The sequence below is a fragment of the Calypte anna genome, unplaced genomic scaffold (assembly GCF_003957555.1).
Source record: "Calypte anna isolate BGI_N300 unplaced genomic scaffold, bCalAnn1_v1.p scaffold_87_arrow_ctg1, whole genome shotgun sequence".
NCBI classification, from domain to species: Eukaryota; Metazoa; Chordata; class Aves; order Apodiformes; family Trochilidae; genus Calypte; species Calypte anna.
Window position 1 is genome coordinate 154,545 of NW_022045535.1, and position 19,057 is coordinate 173,601.

General features: G+C 50.2%; 2 protein-coding genes across 2 annotated transcripts; one reads left to right on the forward strand and one right to left on the reverse strand.

Moving 5' to 3' along the window:
* Positions 1–1,090: 1,090 nt before the first annotated feature.
* Positions 1,091–4,369, forward strand: LOC103528995 (keratin, type II cuticular Hb4). The gene is made up of 7 exons (XM_008494408.2): positions 1,091–1,513; positions 1,919–2,127; positions 2,741–2,801; positions 3,032–3,127; positions 3,364–3,528; positions 3,670–3,795; positions 4,145–4,369. Exons 1-7 carry the CDS (start codon positions 1,091–1,093, stop codon positions 4,367–4,369), a joined length of 1,305 nt encoding a protein of 434 aa, XP_008492630.2.
* A 3,926-nt stretch (positions 4,370–8,295) lies between these two features.
* LOC103528983 (keratin, type II cytoskeletal cochleal) lies at positions 8,296–17,979 on the reverse strand. Its single transcript, XM_008494394.2, is given in 10 exon segments — positions 8,296–8,887; positions 10,477–10,511; positions 11,029–11,249; positions 12,460–12,585; positions 12,714–12,878; positions 13,626–13,721; positions 13,910–13,941; positions 13,944–13,969; positions 16,540–16,748; positions 17,493–17,979. Coding segments are annotated over 10 exon segments (1,488 nt in total). The 5' UTR covers positions 17,883–17,979; the 3' UTR covers positions 8,296–8,699.
* Positions 17,980–19,057: the final 1,078 nt, after the last annotated feature.

Consider the following 19,057-nt stretch of genomic DNA (forward strand, 5'->3'; position numbering starts at 1 on the left):
CAACTTTTCCCACCCTGCCCCAGGAGGACACGCCACCCTCCCACTCAGTGACGCTGTCCCCAACGCTGTCCCCATCCCTCCAACGACCTGGACAGGGACGTGTGAGCACCCAGGGCTGGAGGAACCCAAGCCCTGACGCTGCAGTGAGGATTGCCCGGTGTAGGAGGTGAAGGACCAAACCCAGCCCTGCCCCAAACCAGGTGGGAACCCAAGCTGAGGGACGAGGAGATGGCAGCTTCCTGAGGATTTGGCCAAGAAGTGGCTGCAAAAGTCTCCCAAGCATGGGTTTGAATTCCAATTCATCAGCAGCTGCTCCCTGAGAAATTGCCATGGGGGAAAACACCTGGATCAACAACCTGCAGGAAAATCACCTTGAGAAATAGATTAGGGCCCACAGGTGTTTCCCTGGCATTAAAAGGCATCACCTTGGTGTAGGCAGACCCAACAAAACATGGTCATTGGCCACCAACTTGGCTGCAAGACTCTCTTCATTAATTCTCAGGAAATTCACATTTATTATCCATTTCTTTCTGGCCTGCCCTAAGTGATCCTGCTTTGGCAGGGGGTTTGGACTCGATGATCTCCAGAGGTCTCTTCCAACTCTTACCATTCTATGATCACTGATAGTTCCTGTTGAATCACATTCTCCTTCTAAGATCTCAATTGCAAGCTGAGGTACCAGCAAATCCAGGGATCTCCTTTGACAAAAAAGCAGTTTACATTTTTTAAGTCTCTGTTCCACTTCACGGGGAAGTTTTTCCCAGGTCTCTCGAAAACAATGCACCCAGCACAACTCCCCTAATTTTTGTTGCTCTTGCACAAGACCTAAATAGAACTTCTCTGACTCAACAGCATTCTCCCAGCCTTTACGGGACAAACGTGCTGCTGCTGTCCCTGCTGGGGAGTACAAAATATGCTAAATAGTTCCCATCCTTTGCATCATAAACATTTTGAGGAAGTTTCATGCAGCCTCACCCTGTTTTCCACACAAATAAAAGGAAGAAGGATCTCCACAGTGGACAGAGGGAACTGCACCCTGGAAACTACTCCCAGCATGTTGCCTGCACCAATCCCTCTCTCACCAGCAACCATGTCCTGCTGCCCTGGCAGAAATTCTGGCTCTTCCTCTGTAGCTTTTCCCAGGATTCGGGGTGGTTTTAGCACTGTCTCATGTCACTGGGGGGGTGGCATGGGCTACCAGAGCCTAAATAACTTCAGCAGCAGAAGTCTTGATGGTCTGAGATGTTTCAGGTCCAGCACAGCTGCTGGAAGGTGTCGTCCTCTGGGACATGGATTTGGTGCAGCTGGCACAGGGTTCAGCTACAGAGGTGTTGGCTTTGGCTACAGGGTTGGTGGGGTCTCCAGGCCATGGACCATCACCCCCATCACCATCCATGAGGAGCTGCTGAAACCACTCAGGCTGGAGCTCGATCCTAAGGTTCAAAAGGTGAAGTTCCAAGAGAAGGAGCAGATCAAGACCCTCAACAACAAATTTGCTTCTTTCATTGACAAGGTGAGCCAAGAACCCCTCCCAGAGGAAACCACCATGGAAAAATCCTTGTTTGACAACTCATGTCAGACCCTGAGGGCAAGTTGAGCACCTAGGTGCTTACGAGCCACTGAGGAGGCTGCAGGCACCACTGCTTGGGTCTCTAGGCCTAGGGAAAAAGTTAAAATCCATTAAATCATCCTCCCGTTCCTTCCCCTTCCTCTTTGCAGCTCCTCAATTCATTGCAAACCTCTCCTTTCCAGAACTCATTTGCTTTTCCTACATTTCCACAAGGGTGTCCCAGAAAGAGCCTGTGAACAACAGCTGATGGGAACAGGAAATGTTGCATTGACCTGGAACAAGAGGTTTCAGTGCTGTTACCCTCTTAACCCTCTCGTCTCCTTTCCTATTTTGCTTTCTGGGATCCAGGTCCGACTCCTGGAACAGCAGAACAAGGTGCTGGAGACCAAATGGAGCTTCCTGCAGGGTCAGAAGCACTGCAAGGATCCCACCAGACCCATGGTGGAGGCTTCTGTTGGAAACTTGAAGAAGCAGCTGGAAGCACTTAGGAAGAGCAGAGCCCAGCTGGAAAGAGACCTGAAAGAGGCAGAGCAGGTTTTGGAAACCAACAAGAAAATGTAAGTAAAAAAAACAAAAACAAAAACCAAAACCCCACCAACCTGGGAAACGTGACTGCAGGTCTCAAAATGTTCAAGATTTCTAAACAGGCAAAGAATGTGAAATTCTTGTGGCAGTAAATGGCTCCCAGAGAACAAGTAGGTAAGTGGAGAGGTCTACCATGACCTCAATATAGAAAACAAGGTCCCAGTTCAAAGAGATGGAGAAAAACTGAGGATGTTCCTCTTCCAGGTTCTCTTTCTCTCCTTCCTAAATCAAGGAATGGACATTTGGAACTATTCTGCAGCTATTTGCTGCTGTCAGAAGAAACCAGTTCTGTGCATTTTTAAAGACACAGACACCTCTGAAAACACATTTGCTTTCCCAGGGGGTACAAACCAATCCTTGGAAAATCTGGATCTCAATATAGACAGTGGCTTGGGCATCGGGAGGGATTGTTCTTCTGTCTCGCCCTCATGACACTGACTGGGTGGGAAAAAAAACAAGAGGAGGAGGGAAAAAAAGAAAAAAATAAAATTGTGAGTTTAACTTCCTGAAAGAAAGCCTGTGGAAACACAAAGAAAGATTCAATTGTGCTGAACTCCAAGAAGGATTTCCCATTTTCCCACACAGGTACAAGGATGAGCACAGCCAAAGGACGTGTGCTGAGAGTGAGGTTATTGCCCTCAAGAAGGTGAGCAAGGGGCTGCGTGTCCTCTCCTCTCCAGGCTCAGGTCTTTGGGGTGCACACAGGGATTTATCTCCCCAAAGCAGTGCATCAGCCAAGTCCAAGCTGGTGCTTGGGTTTGATGAACTCCAACCAGCAGTGAGGGTGTGATGGGAGCTGCTCCCTCACCTCAAGCTTAGCCCTGAGTCTGCTCTCACTTAACAAAAGTCCTTCTTCTACCTCCAATGCATCTCCAGGACATGGATTCTTTTTTCTTAACCAAAGCAAAGCTGGAGGCCAAAGTGGAAAGCCTGAAAGAAGAGGTTGAGTTCCTGCGAGTGCTCTACAGGGAGGTAAGAACCCTCCCTGCTGCCCCATTGCATTTCCCAGCTGGGGTTTGGGGTTGCTTATCCAAAAGGAGAGAGGAGGAGGGGGTAACCTCATGGTTAATGGTGGGGCTTGGCAATTCATCCTCTGCTTGGTCCAAGGAGGAGAATCAAGGTGCAGGGCATGGGGGAGGCAGCAGCTGGGGCCTGGGGGCACAGAGGTACCCCCATCTCTGAGCATCTCAGCCCCATCTCATCACCAGGAGGTCCAGCAGCTGCAGGCCCAGATGTGGAACACTTCAGTGGTCATGCAGGTGGACAACAGCCAAAATCTTGGCTTGGATGGGGTCACTGCAGATGTCAGAGCTCAGTACGAGGACATCGCTTGCAGGAGTCGGGCAGAAGCACAGGCACGGTGTGAAAGCAAGGTGAGAAAACCTGGCAGAGGTGGAGGTTGGGTGAGGTTCACTCTTCAGACCAACTTTAGACCCAGAGAAACAGCTCCTGCCCCCTCTTATTTAACCTGTGTGTTTTTGGGATACCCAACAACCTCTTTTGGGCTTTTGTAGTTTAAGGAGCTCCAAGTGACCGCAGGCAGAAATGCTGACAGGCTGCAGGATGCAAAACCCAAGATAGCTGAGCTGACAGGGATGGTCCAGAGCCTGAACAGAGAAATCAGGAGCACCAAGGAGCAGGTGAGCAGATCCAGGGCTGGGTGTTTGAGCAGGGCATCACCCAGGTGATGCTGCAGCACCTAAAAAGGCTGCTCACCCCCTGGGACTTTGCTGCTTCAGCTGGGGCTCTGCTGAAGCCCAACTCATGCTATCCCTGAGGACAGAGGTGGTCACAGCATCCCACCCCTGGGAGCACCAGGAGGGAGCACTGAAACTTCACATCCATCTCCCTCAAGCCCCTGCCAGCAGGAACCTCGTGTCCCTCTTACTCCTGAAGGCACCACCAGACCTGAAACCCATCTCCTGATGTTGCATCAGGGCTGAAGGTTTTGGGACACAACTAAGACTGATGATATCTCTCTCCTTGCAGTGCTGCAAGCTGGAAGCTGCTCTGGCCAGCACCGAGCAGCACGGGGAAAAGAGCATCAGGGATGCAAAACACAAACTCTCTGAGCTGGAGGCAGCCCTGCAGCAGACCAAGGCAGAACTGAGCCGGCAGCTCTGTGAGTACCAGGAGCTCATGAGCATCAAGGTAGCTCTGGACATCGAGATCATCACCTACAAGAAGCTGCTGGAGGGAGAGGAGAACAGGTGAGCTACAGGCAGGGCTGCACCAGCTCCTTCAGATGCCTGGGTGGGAAGGAAAACCAAGTGGATATTCCTCCTGCAGAGCTGCCATGCCACACATCAACCACACAGGCACAGAAACAGGGACTTGTTTGGGTTGGAAAAGAACCTGAATATCCAAGATCCACCAATCCAGCACTGGCCAGGCCACCCCCACCCAGGGCCCTCAGCACCACAGCTCCAGGGCTTGGAGACCCCTCCAGGGATGATGGGGACCCCACCCCAGGCCCTGACAGCCCAAAAGGGGAGAAATTGTCCCCAAGCTCCAACCTAAACCTCCCCTGGCACCACTCCAGGCCCTTCCTCTTGTCCCATCCCTTGTTCCTCGGGAGCAGAGCCCAACTCCCCCTGGCTCCAACCTCCTCTCAGGGGATGGCAGAGCCAGAAGGTCTCCCCTCAGCCTCCTCTGCTGCAGGAGCAACACCCCCAGGGCCCTCAGGGGCTCCTCACAACTCCTCCAGATCCTTCTCCGTGTTCTCCAACCCCTCCTCCATGTTCTCCAGACTCTTCCCCAGCTCCATTCCCTTCTCTGGACACTCTCCATCCCCTCAGTTCCCTTTTTCTCCTGAGAAGCCCAGAACTGACCCCAGGACTGGAGGTGCAGCCTCCCCAGTGGGGACACGGGGGGACAATCCCTGCTCTGCTCCTCCTGCCCACACCAGTGCTGACAGAGTCCTGGTGCAGACTTTTCTTCCTAGCAGTCCTAAAACCACTGCAAACTCACCCAAACCACCACCCCTGCTGCCTCTGAGCAGTGAGGCTCAGGCCAGGGGGGGCTCAGCCTCACTTTTGAAGGGCATTTGGGGACAGATCAGTGATGTGCAGCTTCTCCCCTTCCTCCTCAGGCTCTGTGCAGAAGAAAACTTCCCAGTCACCATCCGTAAGTTGGAGGATTCACCTTCTACCAAACTGGGGCATCTTCTGCCTCTTCCCCAGGGGGTTCCTTGACCTGAAAATCAGCTTTTTTTCTGCCTTTTGCAGCTCTCTGCCCTTCCCAGGGAGGTTTCACCTGTGGCCCTGAGCTGGGCTTTGCAAGTCTCCATCCAGCAGCCAAGAGGAACTGGGGGGTGCCCAGCAGTGGAGGGGTCTGGGGCAAAGCCAGGAGCTGCAACAATAGTTCCAGCAGCACCAGGAGCATCAGGAGCTCTCACCTGGATGTGGTGTCCATGGCCAGGCCAGCCAGGAGCATCCTGTAAAGAGCTGGAGATGAATGGGCAAGGCTGGAAAGGAAGCACCACAGACACAGCAGCAGGTTGCACCAACCCTGGGGACACAGAAAGCAAAGAGGGTTTTTCTGTGCTTGAGAGTTTTGATATTTCTATTGGAGAATCTGGGAGCAAGAAGGGCCAAAATCCCCCTCATCACCCCCCCATGGTGCAGTTAAACCAAAGGGCTTTTGGTGTAGCTCCTTGCTCTTTCCTCTCCTACAAATTTCAGGATGAAAATGAAATTTTTAGCCAATTGTCTGAGCAGGTCCCAACCCTGGACCAACCAAACTTTACCAGTCAGCTTTTTAGACCGCCCATACACTCCAGTCATGAGCAGGACTCACCCCAAACTGCCCCAAATTGCCATTCCCCTGCACATTGCATTGGTTTCTTTGATTATTTGCCCCAAGACAGATCCCAAAGGCTGTTGGAGGGCACCTTGCTTATTGGATTCTCATTCCCTGGTTTGAAACTGATCCTCAACTTTCCCTTTTCTTCTGCTCTGGCTCATCTGTTGCCATAAACCCTGCCACAGGTGGAGGGCGTGGGGACCATTGCCAGGTATGAAAGGTTCTGATCCATTGGGTTTGAGGCACAGAGCTCCTCTGGGACCTTGCTTGAGGGATCCAAACCCAACCTTAAAAACATGGGACCAGCATCAGTCGCCTTCCCAGTCAGCCAGAACCTCCTGGTTAAGTATATTAACCCTGTCTGAACAACAACAACAAAATAAAAAAAGTAGTCACTTCTTTCCAACAACCACGTATTCAGTCAGTGGCTTTTATTCTAGGCTTTTTTTTATTCTTTATTATGTTATTCTATATTATTTATTTTTATTTTATTCTCCAGCAAGGCAGGAGGAGCAGGTGCTGTCCAGGTGAGATGTCTTCATTAGGACAGGGTGGAGCCCCAAATTGTTATTCCCCGAGGAAAAACAAGGAAACAAAACCACTGAGAGGGCACTGACAAAGCTCAGATGCTCAGGCAATTTGCATCGAGCCAGCTGAAACGTTTTATTGCTCTCATTGATTGCTGAATCCCCTTTAAACCCATCCCTGAGTGCCTCAAGTTGCCTGGGAACTCCTCAAAGCCATCTTTTTCTTTGGTTTTTGGGGTTTTTGTGGTGTTTTTTTTGTTTTGTTTTTGTTTTGGCTTTGGGGGTTTTCTGGTTTTGTTTTTTGGTTTGTTTGGTTTTGGTTTTTGTGGGGGTTTTTTTGGGGTTTTTTTTGTTCATTTTTTGTTTTACTGCTTGTCTCTGGCACCAAAGCTGTGAGCTGGGAGTGCCAGGCTGCAGGTGCCACCACCCTGTGCCACCCTGGCCATCCATCACCCCCCCCAAAAGCCACACAGGGGCTCAGCACCATGAGGTGCTGGGCACAGAACCACCAGGGGCTGGGTGTGCACGGGTGGATAAAGCTTCCTAAAAGGCCCTTGGATCCTTGTCCCCATCCTCATCCTGCAGGAAACTCTTCTCAGTGCCCACAAAACCCCCACCTGGTCCCCTCCCCAGCAGGTGATGCCACACATCTCCATGGTGGCCCTGCAAGGACACCAGGGCCCCATCAAGCACCCTGGGGTGAGCCCTTCCCACCCCATGCTGTCCCAAAAGGAGCAGGAATGAGCTGTCCCCATGCAGCAAGGTCCAGGTTCACCTCTCCAAGCTTTGGTCCTCTGGAACAGAGGCATCTCCTCCATCCTGAGCTCCTCTCTGCTCAGCAGAAGGTGCTTGGGGAGGGGATGCTCTCTGCTATTTTCAGCCCTGATCAGGGACTGGGCTGAAGCTTAAAAAAAAAAAAATTAAAAAATCCTAAACAAAAGCAGCCCCAGGAACCTCCCTGCCCAGACTCAGTGCAAAGCAGGAGGGTAAAATTCACCCAAGAATGAACAAACCTCTAATAAGCAAAGTCCAAATCCTGGCCCTGCCCATTGGGACTGCTCCAGGGGACACAGCAGGATGGGTCCCGGGGGTCCTGAACATCCAGGGCAGCCCAGACAAGGAACTCAGCTGGGACTGAAGCAGCTTGCAATAGGGAAACTTTATTAAAGGCCTCATCATGACAAATCTGGGTGAAAAAAAGTGTCAACCAAAGACGATGCTGCTGGGACATGGGATGTAACAATTCTGTGCAGGTTCTTTCAGGTTTTTACCTAACAATTCTTCCTACTGCAGGAATCAGCTGTTTTCCCTGCCATCTTTAAGTTGAAGACACATTTTGGAAGGGACAAGAAGTTACTGTGATGATGCATCAACAAAATAGGCTTTTTTTCCCCTGCTGTGAGTGGGATTTCACCAGATAAGCTTTGAAATGAAAGGTGCAGACAGACACTCCAGGAGGGGGGATGTTGCCTCCCACTTTAGTGCTCCTTAAGGATTTTAAACCTTAAGGTCTGGGCCTCTTCTGAGGAGCAGGAATGGGTGGGGGAGCTTGTTGAGGCTTTACTTTGCTATAAAGAATCTGGAAGCAAATCTGTCTGCACTGCCTTGGTAAGAAATCAGCTTCATTCAGAGAGCTGTTGGATTCCATTTCTGAGCCCATTCCCAAAGAAAAGAAGCAACCCAAAGCAGTTTCACTGTTTTCTTTTTGGTATACTTTAAGAAAACAAACCCAGGGTGAAATGCTAACAAGGGTTGGCATTTTCTGAGGAGCTCAAGGGAATAAAGTCTTCCAAATCATATTAAGGGGGAGATAATCTTTGGTCTCTTTTGTAAAACCACAGCAGAAATGTGGAATAATTTGCCCCTCCAATCATTGCTTTGCCCTTCAAGGGGTGAAATCCATCCCTGAGCAGGGGGTACCGAGCACACAAGTACCAAAAGCATTATCCCACCTGCTTCCCTGGATAAATTACAGCCTACAGGCTTGAGCCTGCTCTCAGTGGAATGGTTCCCACTGAGTTCAGCAGTGCAGGATCAAGCCTAAGGTGAGCTGTGGCAGGGTCAGGGGCTTTGCTGTGTCTTATTACAATTCATTCACCACTGCAGGAAATTTGGCAGCCAATTCCTCTTATAAAAGGCAACAAAATAAAGTTTTCTTGATCTGGTTTCCCTCCTCCCATCTCCTGGGCTACCGCTGCTCCCCATCCCTGGAGTTACTTCCTGATGCTTCTCCTGGTGGATGAGGTGGTTGTGATGCTGTAGGACTTGGAGCTACCCCCAGAGGAGAAGCCGAGAGCCCCACTGCCCATCCCAGCTCCCAGGCTGAAGCTTCCTCCCATTCCTCCTCCCAGCAATCCACTGGAACTGGTGTAGCCACCTCCAGCACTGGAACTGATCACAGCTGTGACAGAGAGAAGGAAACCAAACATAAGCACCAGGGAGCTCAGGACCCTCCCAAAAAGGGGCATTTGAAAATTGCAGCAACCAGGTGAAAACTCTCTACCATTTCCTGCAGGACACAGAGCCCAGGATATTGATCTCTTGGTCTATTTTGGCCCAGAACATTTATTCCCTGTGCTAAGCATGTGAGGGTTGAGCAGCTCAGCTCCTTTCTCCATCACCCAGCCTGGCCCAGGACCCCCCTATAGCAAAGAACAGCCCTGAATAAACACACTCAGCTCATCTCCTGGTCACCAAAGAGGCTGTGGGCATGTGGTTCACCAGCTACCAGCAGCAATTTGATGGATAAAAAGCAGAGGCACTGGTTTAGAGCATCTCCAAGACACCACTACCTGCCTGATGTCCAGGCAAGGTGAGCACCCAAAGCTTCCCAAACTGGGAAGATCCCCTGTAATGCCACCTCTCTGCTAACTTCCAACCCAGGTGTCCTGGTTTGGGCCAGGATAAAGATGATTTTCTCTCTTGTACTTTTGCTTTCAGCTCAGTCTCTTGTAAGTAGCTGCACTTGCTGAAATTAACAGCAAGTTTCTCAGTCAGTGTCTGCTTCTGGGACTGATAACACTCGATGTTTACAGTTACTGCCAGAGACTGCTGTGCAGAGCCAAGGACACTGCTCGGTTCTAAGGAACATTTTACCTTCTAGAAGGAATAAAGAGGTCCCACCTGCAGCCTCCTTTGGGGAGGAACAGACAAGATAAATGCCAGAACTGACCAGAGAATTCCATCCCATACACCTCATACTCAGGATAAATTTGAGGCATCACAAGGGCCAAGCCAGGCTTCCAGTTTCCAGCTTCCTGCCCTTCCTGCCTCTCCTGCTTCCCTTCCTTCACCCGTTCCCTGTTTCCTTCAGCATCCTGGGATGATTCCATCCATTCCTCTGCTTGTGGTCCTGATCCATGCCAGCCTGAATCTGTGTGTTCCTGCCTCCAGATCCCAATTGCTCCCAGAATTCCAGCCTGGACTTTCCCAGGGCTGCCCTGCAGCCTCAGTGGTGACGTGAGAGTTATTGGGGGAAAGGGGGGAGGATGGTGGTATCAATTTTCCTGTATATTTGTATATATTCAGTAATTTTTCCTATTTATCATTACTGTTTCATTAAAGTTGGGTAGTTTAATTTCCAACCCATAAGTCTCTCTCCCTTATTCTCTCTCCTTTCTTTATCAGGGAGGAGAGAGAAGTTAATAGAGAGCATCTGGTACTCGGTTTCATTGCCAGGTCAGTGTTAAACCCTGACACCAGGCGGTGCCTTTTCTCATTGGTAATTTTTCTTTCCATAATAAAAATGGAAGGAAAAGGTGATAATACTCTCCCCAGTTAAATTTCATACAGGTGAGTTAGAGCTGAAGTCTATCACAGAGCCAAGGGCACCACCAGCTTCTTTAGTGTTAGCTCCCAGTGCTAACTGGGATGCAGAAGCTGAGGCAGGGCACTAGGAGGCTCCTGCTCACAGGCTCCTCTGGTCCCCACCTGCATTTTCAATGGGATTATGGCTTTGTGTAACCAATATAAATTATAAAATCCACTCACAGATGTTGACATTACCAACGCCATCGCCGGCCAACCTGTTGGAGAAGGAAAACACAAAGGCAAAAAGGAGGAGGATGAGTTAGACTCTGCATTACTCAGTGTTCCCCCAGGGCTCCAGAGCTGAGGATGAAGACAATGGCAGGGAGTTATTACTCCTCTTGTAAATAATTCAGACAAGATAAGTGTGCCGTACAGAGCTTTGTTCTGGCCCTGCATTTACAAGCTCTGTTATCACTGGGGGTGGCAGAAAGAGCACAAAGGCTCCATCTCAATTCCATGGGGATTTAAGCCACTTGGAAATTTTCTGCACATATGATGGAAAACAACTTTTTTTTGCCTTCTTTGCATATTTTCACCAGAAGTATCAAACTTTGCCCAGAACTTGCCAGGCTGACTCTTCAGCTGAAGCATTTTCAGGACCCCCCCCCAAATTGATTTAAAATGCAAGGTTTTCTATTCTGTACTCCCACAGAACCGAGTCCTCATAATGTTCCCGAGCAAAGGGAAAAAAAGTGCTGAACCCTCAGGTGAAACCCCCCAGCCTGCACCCACCTGCTCTCCTCCCCCTCCAGCAGCTTCCTGTAGGTTGCAATCTCGATGTCCAGGGCCAGCTTGACGTTCATCAGCTCCTGGTACTCCCGGAGCTGCCTGGCCATGTCCTGCTTGGCTTTTTGCAGAGCTGCTTCCAGCTCCTCCAGCTTTGCCTTGGCATCTTTGAGAGCCAACTCACCCCGTTCCTCAGCCTCAGCAATGGATGCTTCCACCTTGGCACGCTGCAGGGACAGAGCAGGGAACAGCAGTGGGGACCTCACTCACCTCCTTGGGAGAGGACACTGCTGCTGATGGACTTGTGACATCTACTGGCCAGACCATGTCTGTGGAGACATCTGCTCAACTTAGAGCCCTACAACTTCATGCCTACAATTTATTTTTCTATTTTTTTAATTTCTTTTTTTTTTTTTTTTTTTTGGCACTCAGCAAGCAGAGGAAGCTCATCTCATCCCAAGACACATCTTCCCAAAAGGGAAGCTCTATTTCTCTCTTCTATTTCTCTCCCCTGGCTGCATTTTTGGAACACTTTCTCCAGGTCATCCCAGCCCACCCACACCACACACACTGAGATTTAAGGCAAGCTCAGGTTTTCTCCTGCTGTGCCCCAGAACTTGCTCAGAGCCACTTGGTCTCCAGTAAGCTCTGATCTGAGGCAAGCGTGGACTCGAGCAGACCTGCAGTTACCAAATAATGCAGACCTACCCCAAAATCATCCCTGTGGGGCCACAACAAGCTGGAAGTCTAACACACCCTAACCTGTGCCCCCTGCACCTCCCCAAAAACCCCATGAGCAGGAAGGGCTCACTGAACACAGAGCTTTTTATTCTCATTCATTATAGGAGGGAGCTGCACGGGGTCAGCTCTTTGCTTGCATGTGTTGAAGCCTCCCTGCCCCGAAACCAAATAAACAGAAATGGATGAATCACAAGGGCTTATCTCCAGCCTTGGGAAACGTGGTTATTATTCAGGTCCAGTTTTCAGCCCCAAACATGGTCTGAGCCACTCACTGGTCTGGCATTCACCACCCATTTTATCAAGAGATAACAGCTCCTGGAGAAATCAAACAGAGCTCCCATACAGCTAAAAAATTCTTTTCTGTGCCCAAACACCGTGTTCCCTTCTGGAAAAAAAAGGAGTAGACAAAGACCCCAAAGGAAGAGGGCACAGAGAATGCCTGTGGCTGGCAAGGAGACCACACACAGCCTTGCCCTTTGGAAGCAGCTCCTCATCACTGCCCTCCTGTGCTCCCAGGTCCCTGGCAGAATTCCCAGCAGGCTGGGAGTGTTCCCAGCTCCTGCCCACATCCCAGTGCTCCCAGCACAGCTCCTCCCTCCAGCAGAGTCCAGGTTTGGAGGTGAACACCCCAATCCCTGCTACCTGCTGCTGCTAAATCCACTGCTCTACTGCAGGAGGATGAGGGCAGTTCCTCACCTGGGCTTTGGCACCTTCGATTTCCCCCTGCAGCCTCTGGATCATGCGGTTGATCTCAGAGATCTCGTTCTTCGTGTTGCGCAGATCATCCCCGTGCTTCCCCGCAGTCACCTGCAGAGCCTCGTACTGGGACAAAAAAAATAAACCAAAACCAAACAAAAACCCAACTCAAAACAGAGTAAGAGAAAAGGATGGAGCTGGTTCAAATCTTTCCCCCCCCCCCCCCCTTTTTTTTTTTCCCCCCCATTCTTCACCTTGCTCTGGTACCAGGACTCAGCCTCTGCCCGGCTCCGGTTGGCGATCTCCTCGTACTGAGCCTTGACCTCTGCGATGATGCTGTCCAGGTCCAGGTTTCTGTTGTTATCCATGGACAGCACCACAGAAGTGTCAGAGATCTGGGCCTGCAGCTCATGAAGCTCCTGCCAGTTGTATGAAAAACACCACCATTAATCACTGACTTCTAAGGGCTTCTCTTTTGGAAGCCAATTAAAGAAAGAGCCCAAGAAGAAAAAGGAAAGGGAGGCAGATGAGATGAATTCAATCTAAACAATCATTAGTTAGAAGGAAACCAACTGGCTCACATCAACCTTGCAAAGCACAAAGTGCTGGAGTGGGGCTACTTCTTATCACCTGCATTTTGACAGCAAGGTTAATTTACCCCACTCCTGAGATAAGAATCCAGAATGAAATGGGAATCCAAGGAGCTTCAGCATCAGCTTCATAACAAGGTCAGGGCCAAATTCCAGCCCCTCACCCAGGGATGCAACGTGTCCAGTTCAATCAGTCTCTGATTTTGCTAGTAATGGGCAAGATAAAGAAGTCTGGGACAAGGAGCTTTCCTTTTTTTTCTCTCACACAGCTCACAAACACACACCAGCACTATAACTCGAGCTATGTTACACTCCTTTTTCTTGTTTTCATACTAACTGCAGCCAAAAAGTAATGTATGTCCAGCAATAAATCCATCTCCCACCCCAGACAGGGAGAAACCCCCATGACAGCTCACACCAGGGGAGCTTCACTAACAGGTTCTGTTGTGCTTATGCAAGGGAAGACACCAGGTCTCCATCACTCTTCTCATCTCTGGAAGCACCACATGAATTTTCTGTCCCCATCCACTGTTCTTCACCCACTGCAGCAGCCACAAGAAGCAGGAATGACCTTACCGCTTCATAGAGAGACCTCAGGAAGTTGATCTCATCTGTCAGGGCATCCACCTTGGCCTCCAGCTCCACTTTGTTCATGTAGGCAGCATCCACATCCTAAAAAAGAGTGAGAATCCACTGAGACTGCCGGAACTTTGATGACTAAATCCAGCCAGCCTGTGATGGCTTCAGAAGCAGAGCCCCTCAGGCTCCCCAACCTGTCTGCCTTCCATGTCCCCTACCAGCTCCTAAAAATTCTCTACCAAACCCCTGGGAGCAGTCCCAGCAACATCCCTGGCACACACCTTCTTCAGCACCACGAACTCGTTCTCTGCTGTGTGCGTTTGTTGATTTCATCTTCATATCTGCCAGAAAAAAAAACCAAAACAAAACAAAAAAAGGGATTGGTGTCAAGTTAGAGCCTGGGTAAAAGGAAAAAAAACCATGAGTGACAAGTTACCCCGATTCCCTTCTCTCTCCTTCCATTTCTTTTCATCCAGCTCAGCACAGCCCTGACCTCTCCAAGCAACCTGGCACGTCACAAGGGGTACCAGCTGCATGTCCAGGGATCTGTTTGGATCAGCTGCTGTCTGAAGGCTATTCTGATCCACACCACCAAGACCACTCCCCTGGAGAGCACTTCTCACCCAGGCTTTCCCATACTCCTTAAAATTCACTGCACTTTTCCTCCCTGCTGCTGCTGCTTCCTTATTGCAGACACTGGAAATGTGTCAGGCCCCTGTGCTGGTGAGAGCTGGGTGTAATGACCCTGATACCAGGCCTCAAAGCCACACAGACTTCTAATATCTGCTCCATTCCTTCTTTATGTGTTCCTCTCCAGCTGTAATGAGTAGATCCTCAGCAGATAAGCATCGTGCTCCACTGACTTCACGGGGAGGTTCCCTGGTTCGTACCAGTGCAAGCCTGGCTGAGAGCCAGACACCAGCCTAAACTACAGCCAAACCTGCTTAGTGAAACCAACAGCAAGAAGCTGCTAGAAGAACCCTGAAAGTCATCCAAGGAACAGAGCAGGAACCACTTTCTCTGTCTGTTTTGGATTGACTGTTGCCAGAGTTACCACTCTGTTTATTTGCACACTTCCCTGCATGGCTAACACGGAAATTTGCCTTCCAAAGGGTGAGCTGCTTGACTTTCAGCAGTCTTCATGCACCTCCCCTTCTGGTCCCCACTGGAAAGTTGCCTGTCCACATTGGCAGAAATGGACATTATCCCTTTCAAAGTCAATGGGCTGCATCCATTGGTATTGCAGTTGTATCACCTGCAAGCTCTGTGATCTGCTGCGTAGGCACAGAGGGAATCAGAGTAAAAAGACTGAATTATTCTAGAAAAGTTTGTTCAGTTCCTCATTTCCTGGGAGAAGCTCCCCTGTGCTGGTCAAGGAATTGATAAATCATTCAATATTCTGCCTGAGCTCCTCATGGCACCTGAGGAACAGTCACACCTTGGCATGCCCCATACCCAACGGGGATCTCCAGCTGCTCCTGCCCACCCTTGCTCTGCACCAAACCCTTGGGCAGGGCAGGTGCCAGGAAAGGGACTGAACCCCATCCCTGGGAGCCACCTGCATGGAAATCCCCTCCTCTAATCCAAAATGCAAATGGAGACTGACTTTGCAAACTGAACACAGGGAAAAGAAGGAACGACATGGGAAGAGCAGTCGTGTGTTGAGTGTTCTGCTTAAAAGATGAAATTTTCTTGGTGTAAATGGGGAGAAGCAGGTTCTAGATTCCAGCTGCTACATCCTCTGCTGCACCAGCATCTTGGGCTCTAAATTCCTGCTTCCCTTCCCCTAGCACACAGGCTTTTGGTTTTACACAGACCTGCAAGCAGGAGGAACACGGGTGCACACCTTGCACTCATGTAACATGCAAACTAAAATCAGGGTTTAATTCCCCTGGGTGCAAACCTGCTCCTTGCTGCTGCTTTGCAGAGGTGGGTGCAGGTGGGATGACCACAGAGTAGAGAGATACCTCAGCAAGTCTGGGGGGAAACATCATCATTTTCCATGGACCTCCTTGGGAATTACTGGCTATTGACTTGCCCTAAACACACCCTGGGTATTACCAGATCTGTTTGCTTTCAGTTCCTGCTTGATCCAGTTTGCCAGCTCCCTCTTTTCTTTTTTTCTTTTTTTTTTTTCTTTCTTTCTCTCTTCCTTTCTTTTCTTTCTTTCTTTCTTTTCTTTCTTTCTTTCTTTCTTTCTTTCTTTTCTTTCTTTTCTTTCTTTCTTTTCTTTCTTTCTTTCTTTCTTTCTTTCTTTCTTTCTTTCTTTCTTTCTTTCTTTCTTTCTTTCTTCTTCTTCTTTCTCTTTCTTTCTTTCTTTCTCTCTTTCTCTCTTTCTTCTTCTCTCTTTCTCTCTTTCTCTCTTTCTCTCTTTCTCTCTTTCTCTCTTTCTCTCTTTCTCTCTCTTCTCTCTTTCTTTCTCTCTTTCTCTTTCTTTTTTTGTTATTATTAAAGGCATTCCCCTGAACAGCTGGGTTGGGCACAGGCAGGGACAAAGGGTACTTTCTTCATGGGACTCCTCCACACCATTACAATTTGGGACTGAAAAGTCAGTGAAGAATTGCAGGTCAAGCTGCTCCATTCCCTACCCAGGAAAGCAAGCAGAGCTCACCCACCCCCTGCCAACCTCCTGGGCTTCCTCTGGCCCCCAGTGGGCACACCCAACCCCAAGTACAAAGCCAACTCTCAGAGGCCCCAAAGCAAAGCCAGGAGGATGGAGCCACGTGAGAACAAGAGTCCAGGAACAATGAGTGATCCAGGCAAGAAGAATCCAGGCAGATTCCCTGGACTTGACACCTAAGCCAGAAAAAAAATCTCACTCCCTAGCAGAAAAAGTTGGGGATGTCTCTGCCAAGCTACTGACCAACCTGCCAGCTCGACTACACTGTTAGGAGGGAAGGGGATACTTTACTTGGCTTTGAAATCCTCCACCAGATCCTGCATGTTCTTCAGCTCAGCCTCCAGACGACCTCTGTCACTCAGCAGCCCATCCAGCTGCCTCCTCAGGTTGCTGATGTAGGTCTCAAACATGGGGGCAATGTTACTCTGGGCAGTTTTCTGGTCTTGAAGAAGGCTCCATTTGGTCTCCAGCATTTTGTTTTGCTGCTCCAGGAACCGGACCTGGAAAGCAACCAAGGGGTCATTTTGGAAGCAGAAGGAAGGGGAGCTGACACTACAGGGTTTGGATCCTGGGGAGGGACAGGCTGGGGATGGCATCTGAGGAATTCAGCTTGCTCACGGGAGGATGATAAAGACCATGAGGGAGCAGGGCTGCTCTGGGGCTTGGCTTTTGGCTTTAAGGCTTTGTATGAATTAAAGATAAGTGAAAAGATAAGATTCTGCTTGCCTGACACTTGACAGAGCCATCCAGGGGCCTCAAAGTCAGCCAGTTACCCAAACTCCAGGTCTGGATTCTTTGCATTTTGAGAATGCCAGAGCTGAAGTTTACACAGGATCAAGGAGTGCAGGGGAGGAAAGCTGCAAACACCCAGAGCCAGCTCTGATTTATGTAAAGATCTGTTATGCTGGGACAATTCCTCTGCCCCAGGGGATGGTTCCCTCCTCCCTGAATTTGGTGGCAGTGGGTGCAGATTTGATCTTTAAAGTCTGCACCCACATTAAGCAGCAGCTAAACAGGGGGGTACAAAGCTGGCCTAAGCAGGGGAAAATCCTTGACTGATGGCAGTGCCAGCAAGGTGTTAATGAGTTACTGGGTTGCAGTAAGCAAACCACATCATGGTTCTGGGGACCTGTTCCTGAATCCCTGATCCCTGATCCTGAATCCCTCACTGGGTTCAGTGAGTTCTGGCTCAGACCTCGTTTTAAGCAGTGTCCACAGAGCTCTCTGCCTTTCCAAAACCTCACCTTGTCGATGAAAGAGGCAAATCTGTTGTTGAGGGTCTTGATCTGCTCCTTCTCCTCCTTGCGCACCTGCTGGATTTTGGGGTCAATCTCCAGGTTCAGGGGTGTCAGGAGGTTCTGGTTGATGGTGACCTCCTGGATGCCCCCGGGGCTGAGCATTCCACCGAATCCCATCCCTCCAGAGCTGTATCCAGCTCGGACGCTGCTGCCTCCGAGGGAAATCCTCTTGTTGGAGGAGCCGAGGTTGTAGAGGCTGGAGCTGCCAAAGCCACCAGCCCTGCCCAGGCTGGCAGCCCCTCCAACCCCACGGCTTGAGGCCACGGTGCTGACCCGCACTTGGCTGAGCCCTGGGATGGCCACAGAACGGGAGCTGAAAGTCACAGAGCGGGACATGGCTGCTCCGAGGGGCTGCTTGGGATCCCCCACCCTTCCAAAAGCTGAGGGAGAAGCTGGGCTGGAGAGACAGGGAAGTGAGCAGCCTCCTGGCTGCTTCTCCTTTTATCCGTTAGAAAAACTGGGCTTGGCCCAAGGGCAAAAGAGGGATCGTTTTACTGCCTCGGAGAGCTGGGTGTGACTGGCTGCCTTCCCACCCTCCCTGAACCTGCTGGAGAAGGGAAGGGAAGGGAAAAAGGGAAGGGAAGGGAAGGAGAATGGAAAAATGGAAGGGAAAAAGGGAAGGGAAGGGGAAGGGGAAAGGAAAAGGGAAGGGAAAAAAGGAAGGGAAGGGAACAGGAAAGGGAAAATGGGAAGGGAAGGGGAAAGGAGGAAGAAAAGGGGAAGGGAAGGGTCAGGACACACCTGGTGCCCCTGCCACATGGATTGAATCTGTGATTCCATGTGCAGCCTGGGATCTCCTGGGCTCCCTAGGCAGAGACCCAACAGCCCGACCCCCATTTCCTCAGAGGCTGAATGGATGTTGGAATGGGAAGAGGGGGAACACCCGTTGATTTTTAAGTCTGTGGCAGAGCAGGCAGCACCCCTGGCATCACAGAACCAGAAAAAAATGGGAGAGCAGGGAGTCGAAAAGGAGCCTGAGCCCAGTGCCAAGTCCAGCCTGGTTTCACCCAACCAGCCCCTGGCTGGGGACACAGACGAGGCTGCAGCAGGCAGGGGACAGGTGAGATGTCACAGCTCTGCCCTCACACCACGACTCTGTCTGCTCTCTCCTGTTGGTGCTAAAATCAAGTTAATTTCTCTGGCTTGCACCTTGCCCTTGGCAGTGCCCAAGGTGCCATTCAAATGAGACAGAATGAGGTTTCTGCCTGAATTTCTGGGCTCCTGTGCAGGAGAGGCAGAGAATAAAAAAATAAAATGGTGTCTCTGTATTTTCAAGTAGCCCTGAAGGGACAGATCTCTTCACTGCTAGGTGATAAAATCTCCATGAGATTTCAAAGTCTGGCCTCAACGTGTCACTCTTCAGCTCTTCTCAGGACAGCAAGATAGCACTGGCTGCACTCTGTGACCACAGCCTGTGACAAATATGAACTTCCTGCTCTGTGGTAAGAACACGAGCTGGCTGGAGGTGCCAGCTACGAGGAGGAAATTCTCTTGTTGAAGGAGGAAAAGGG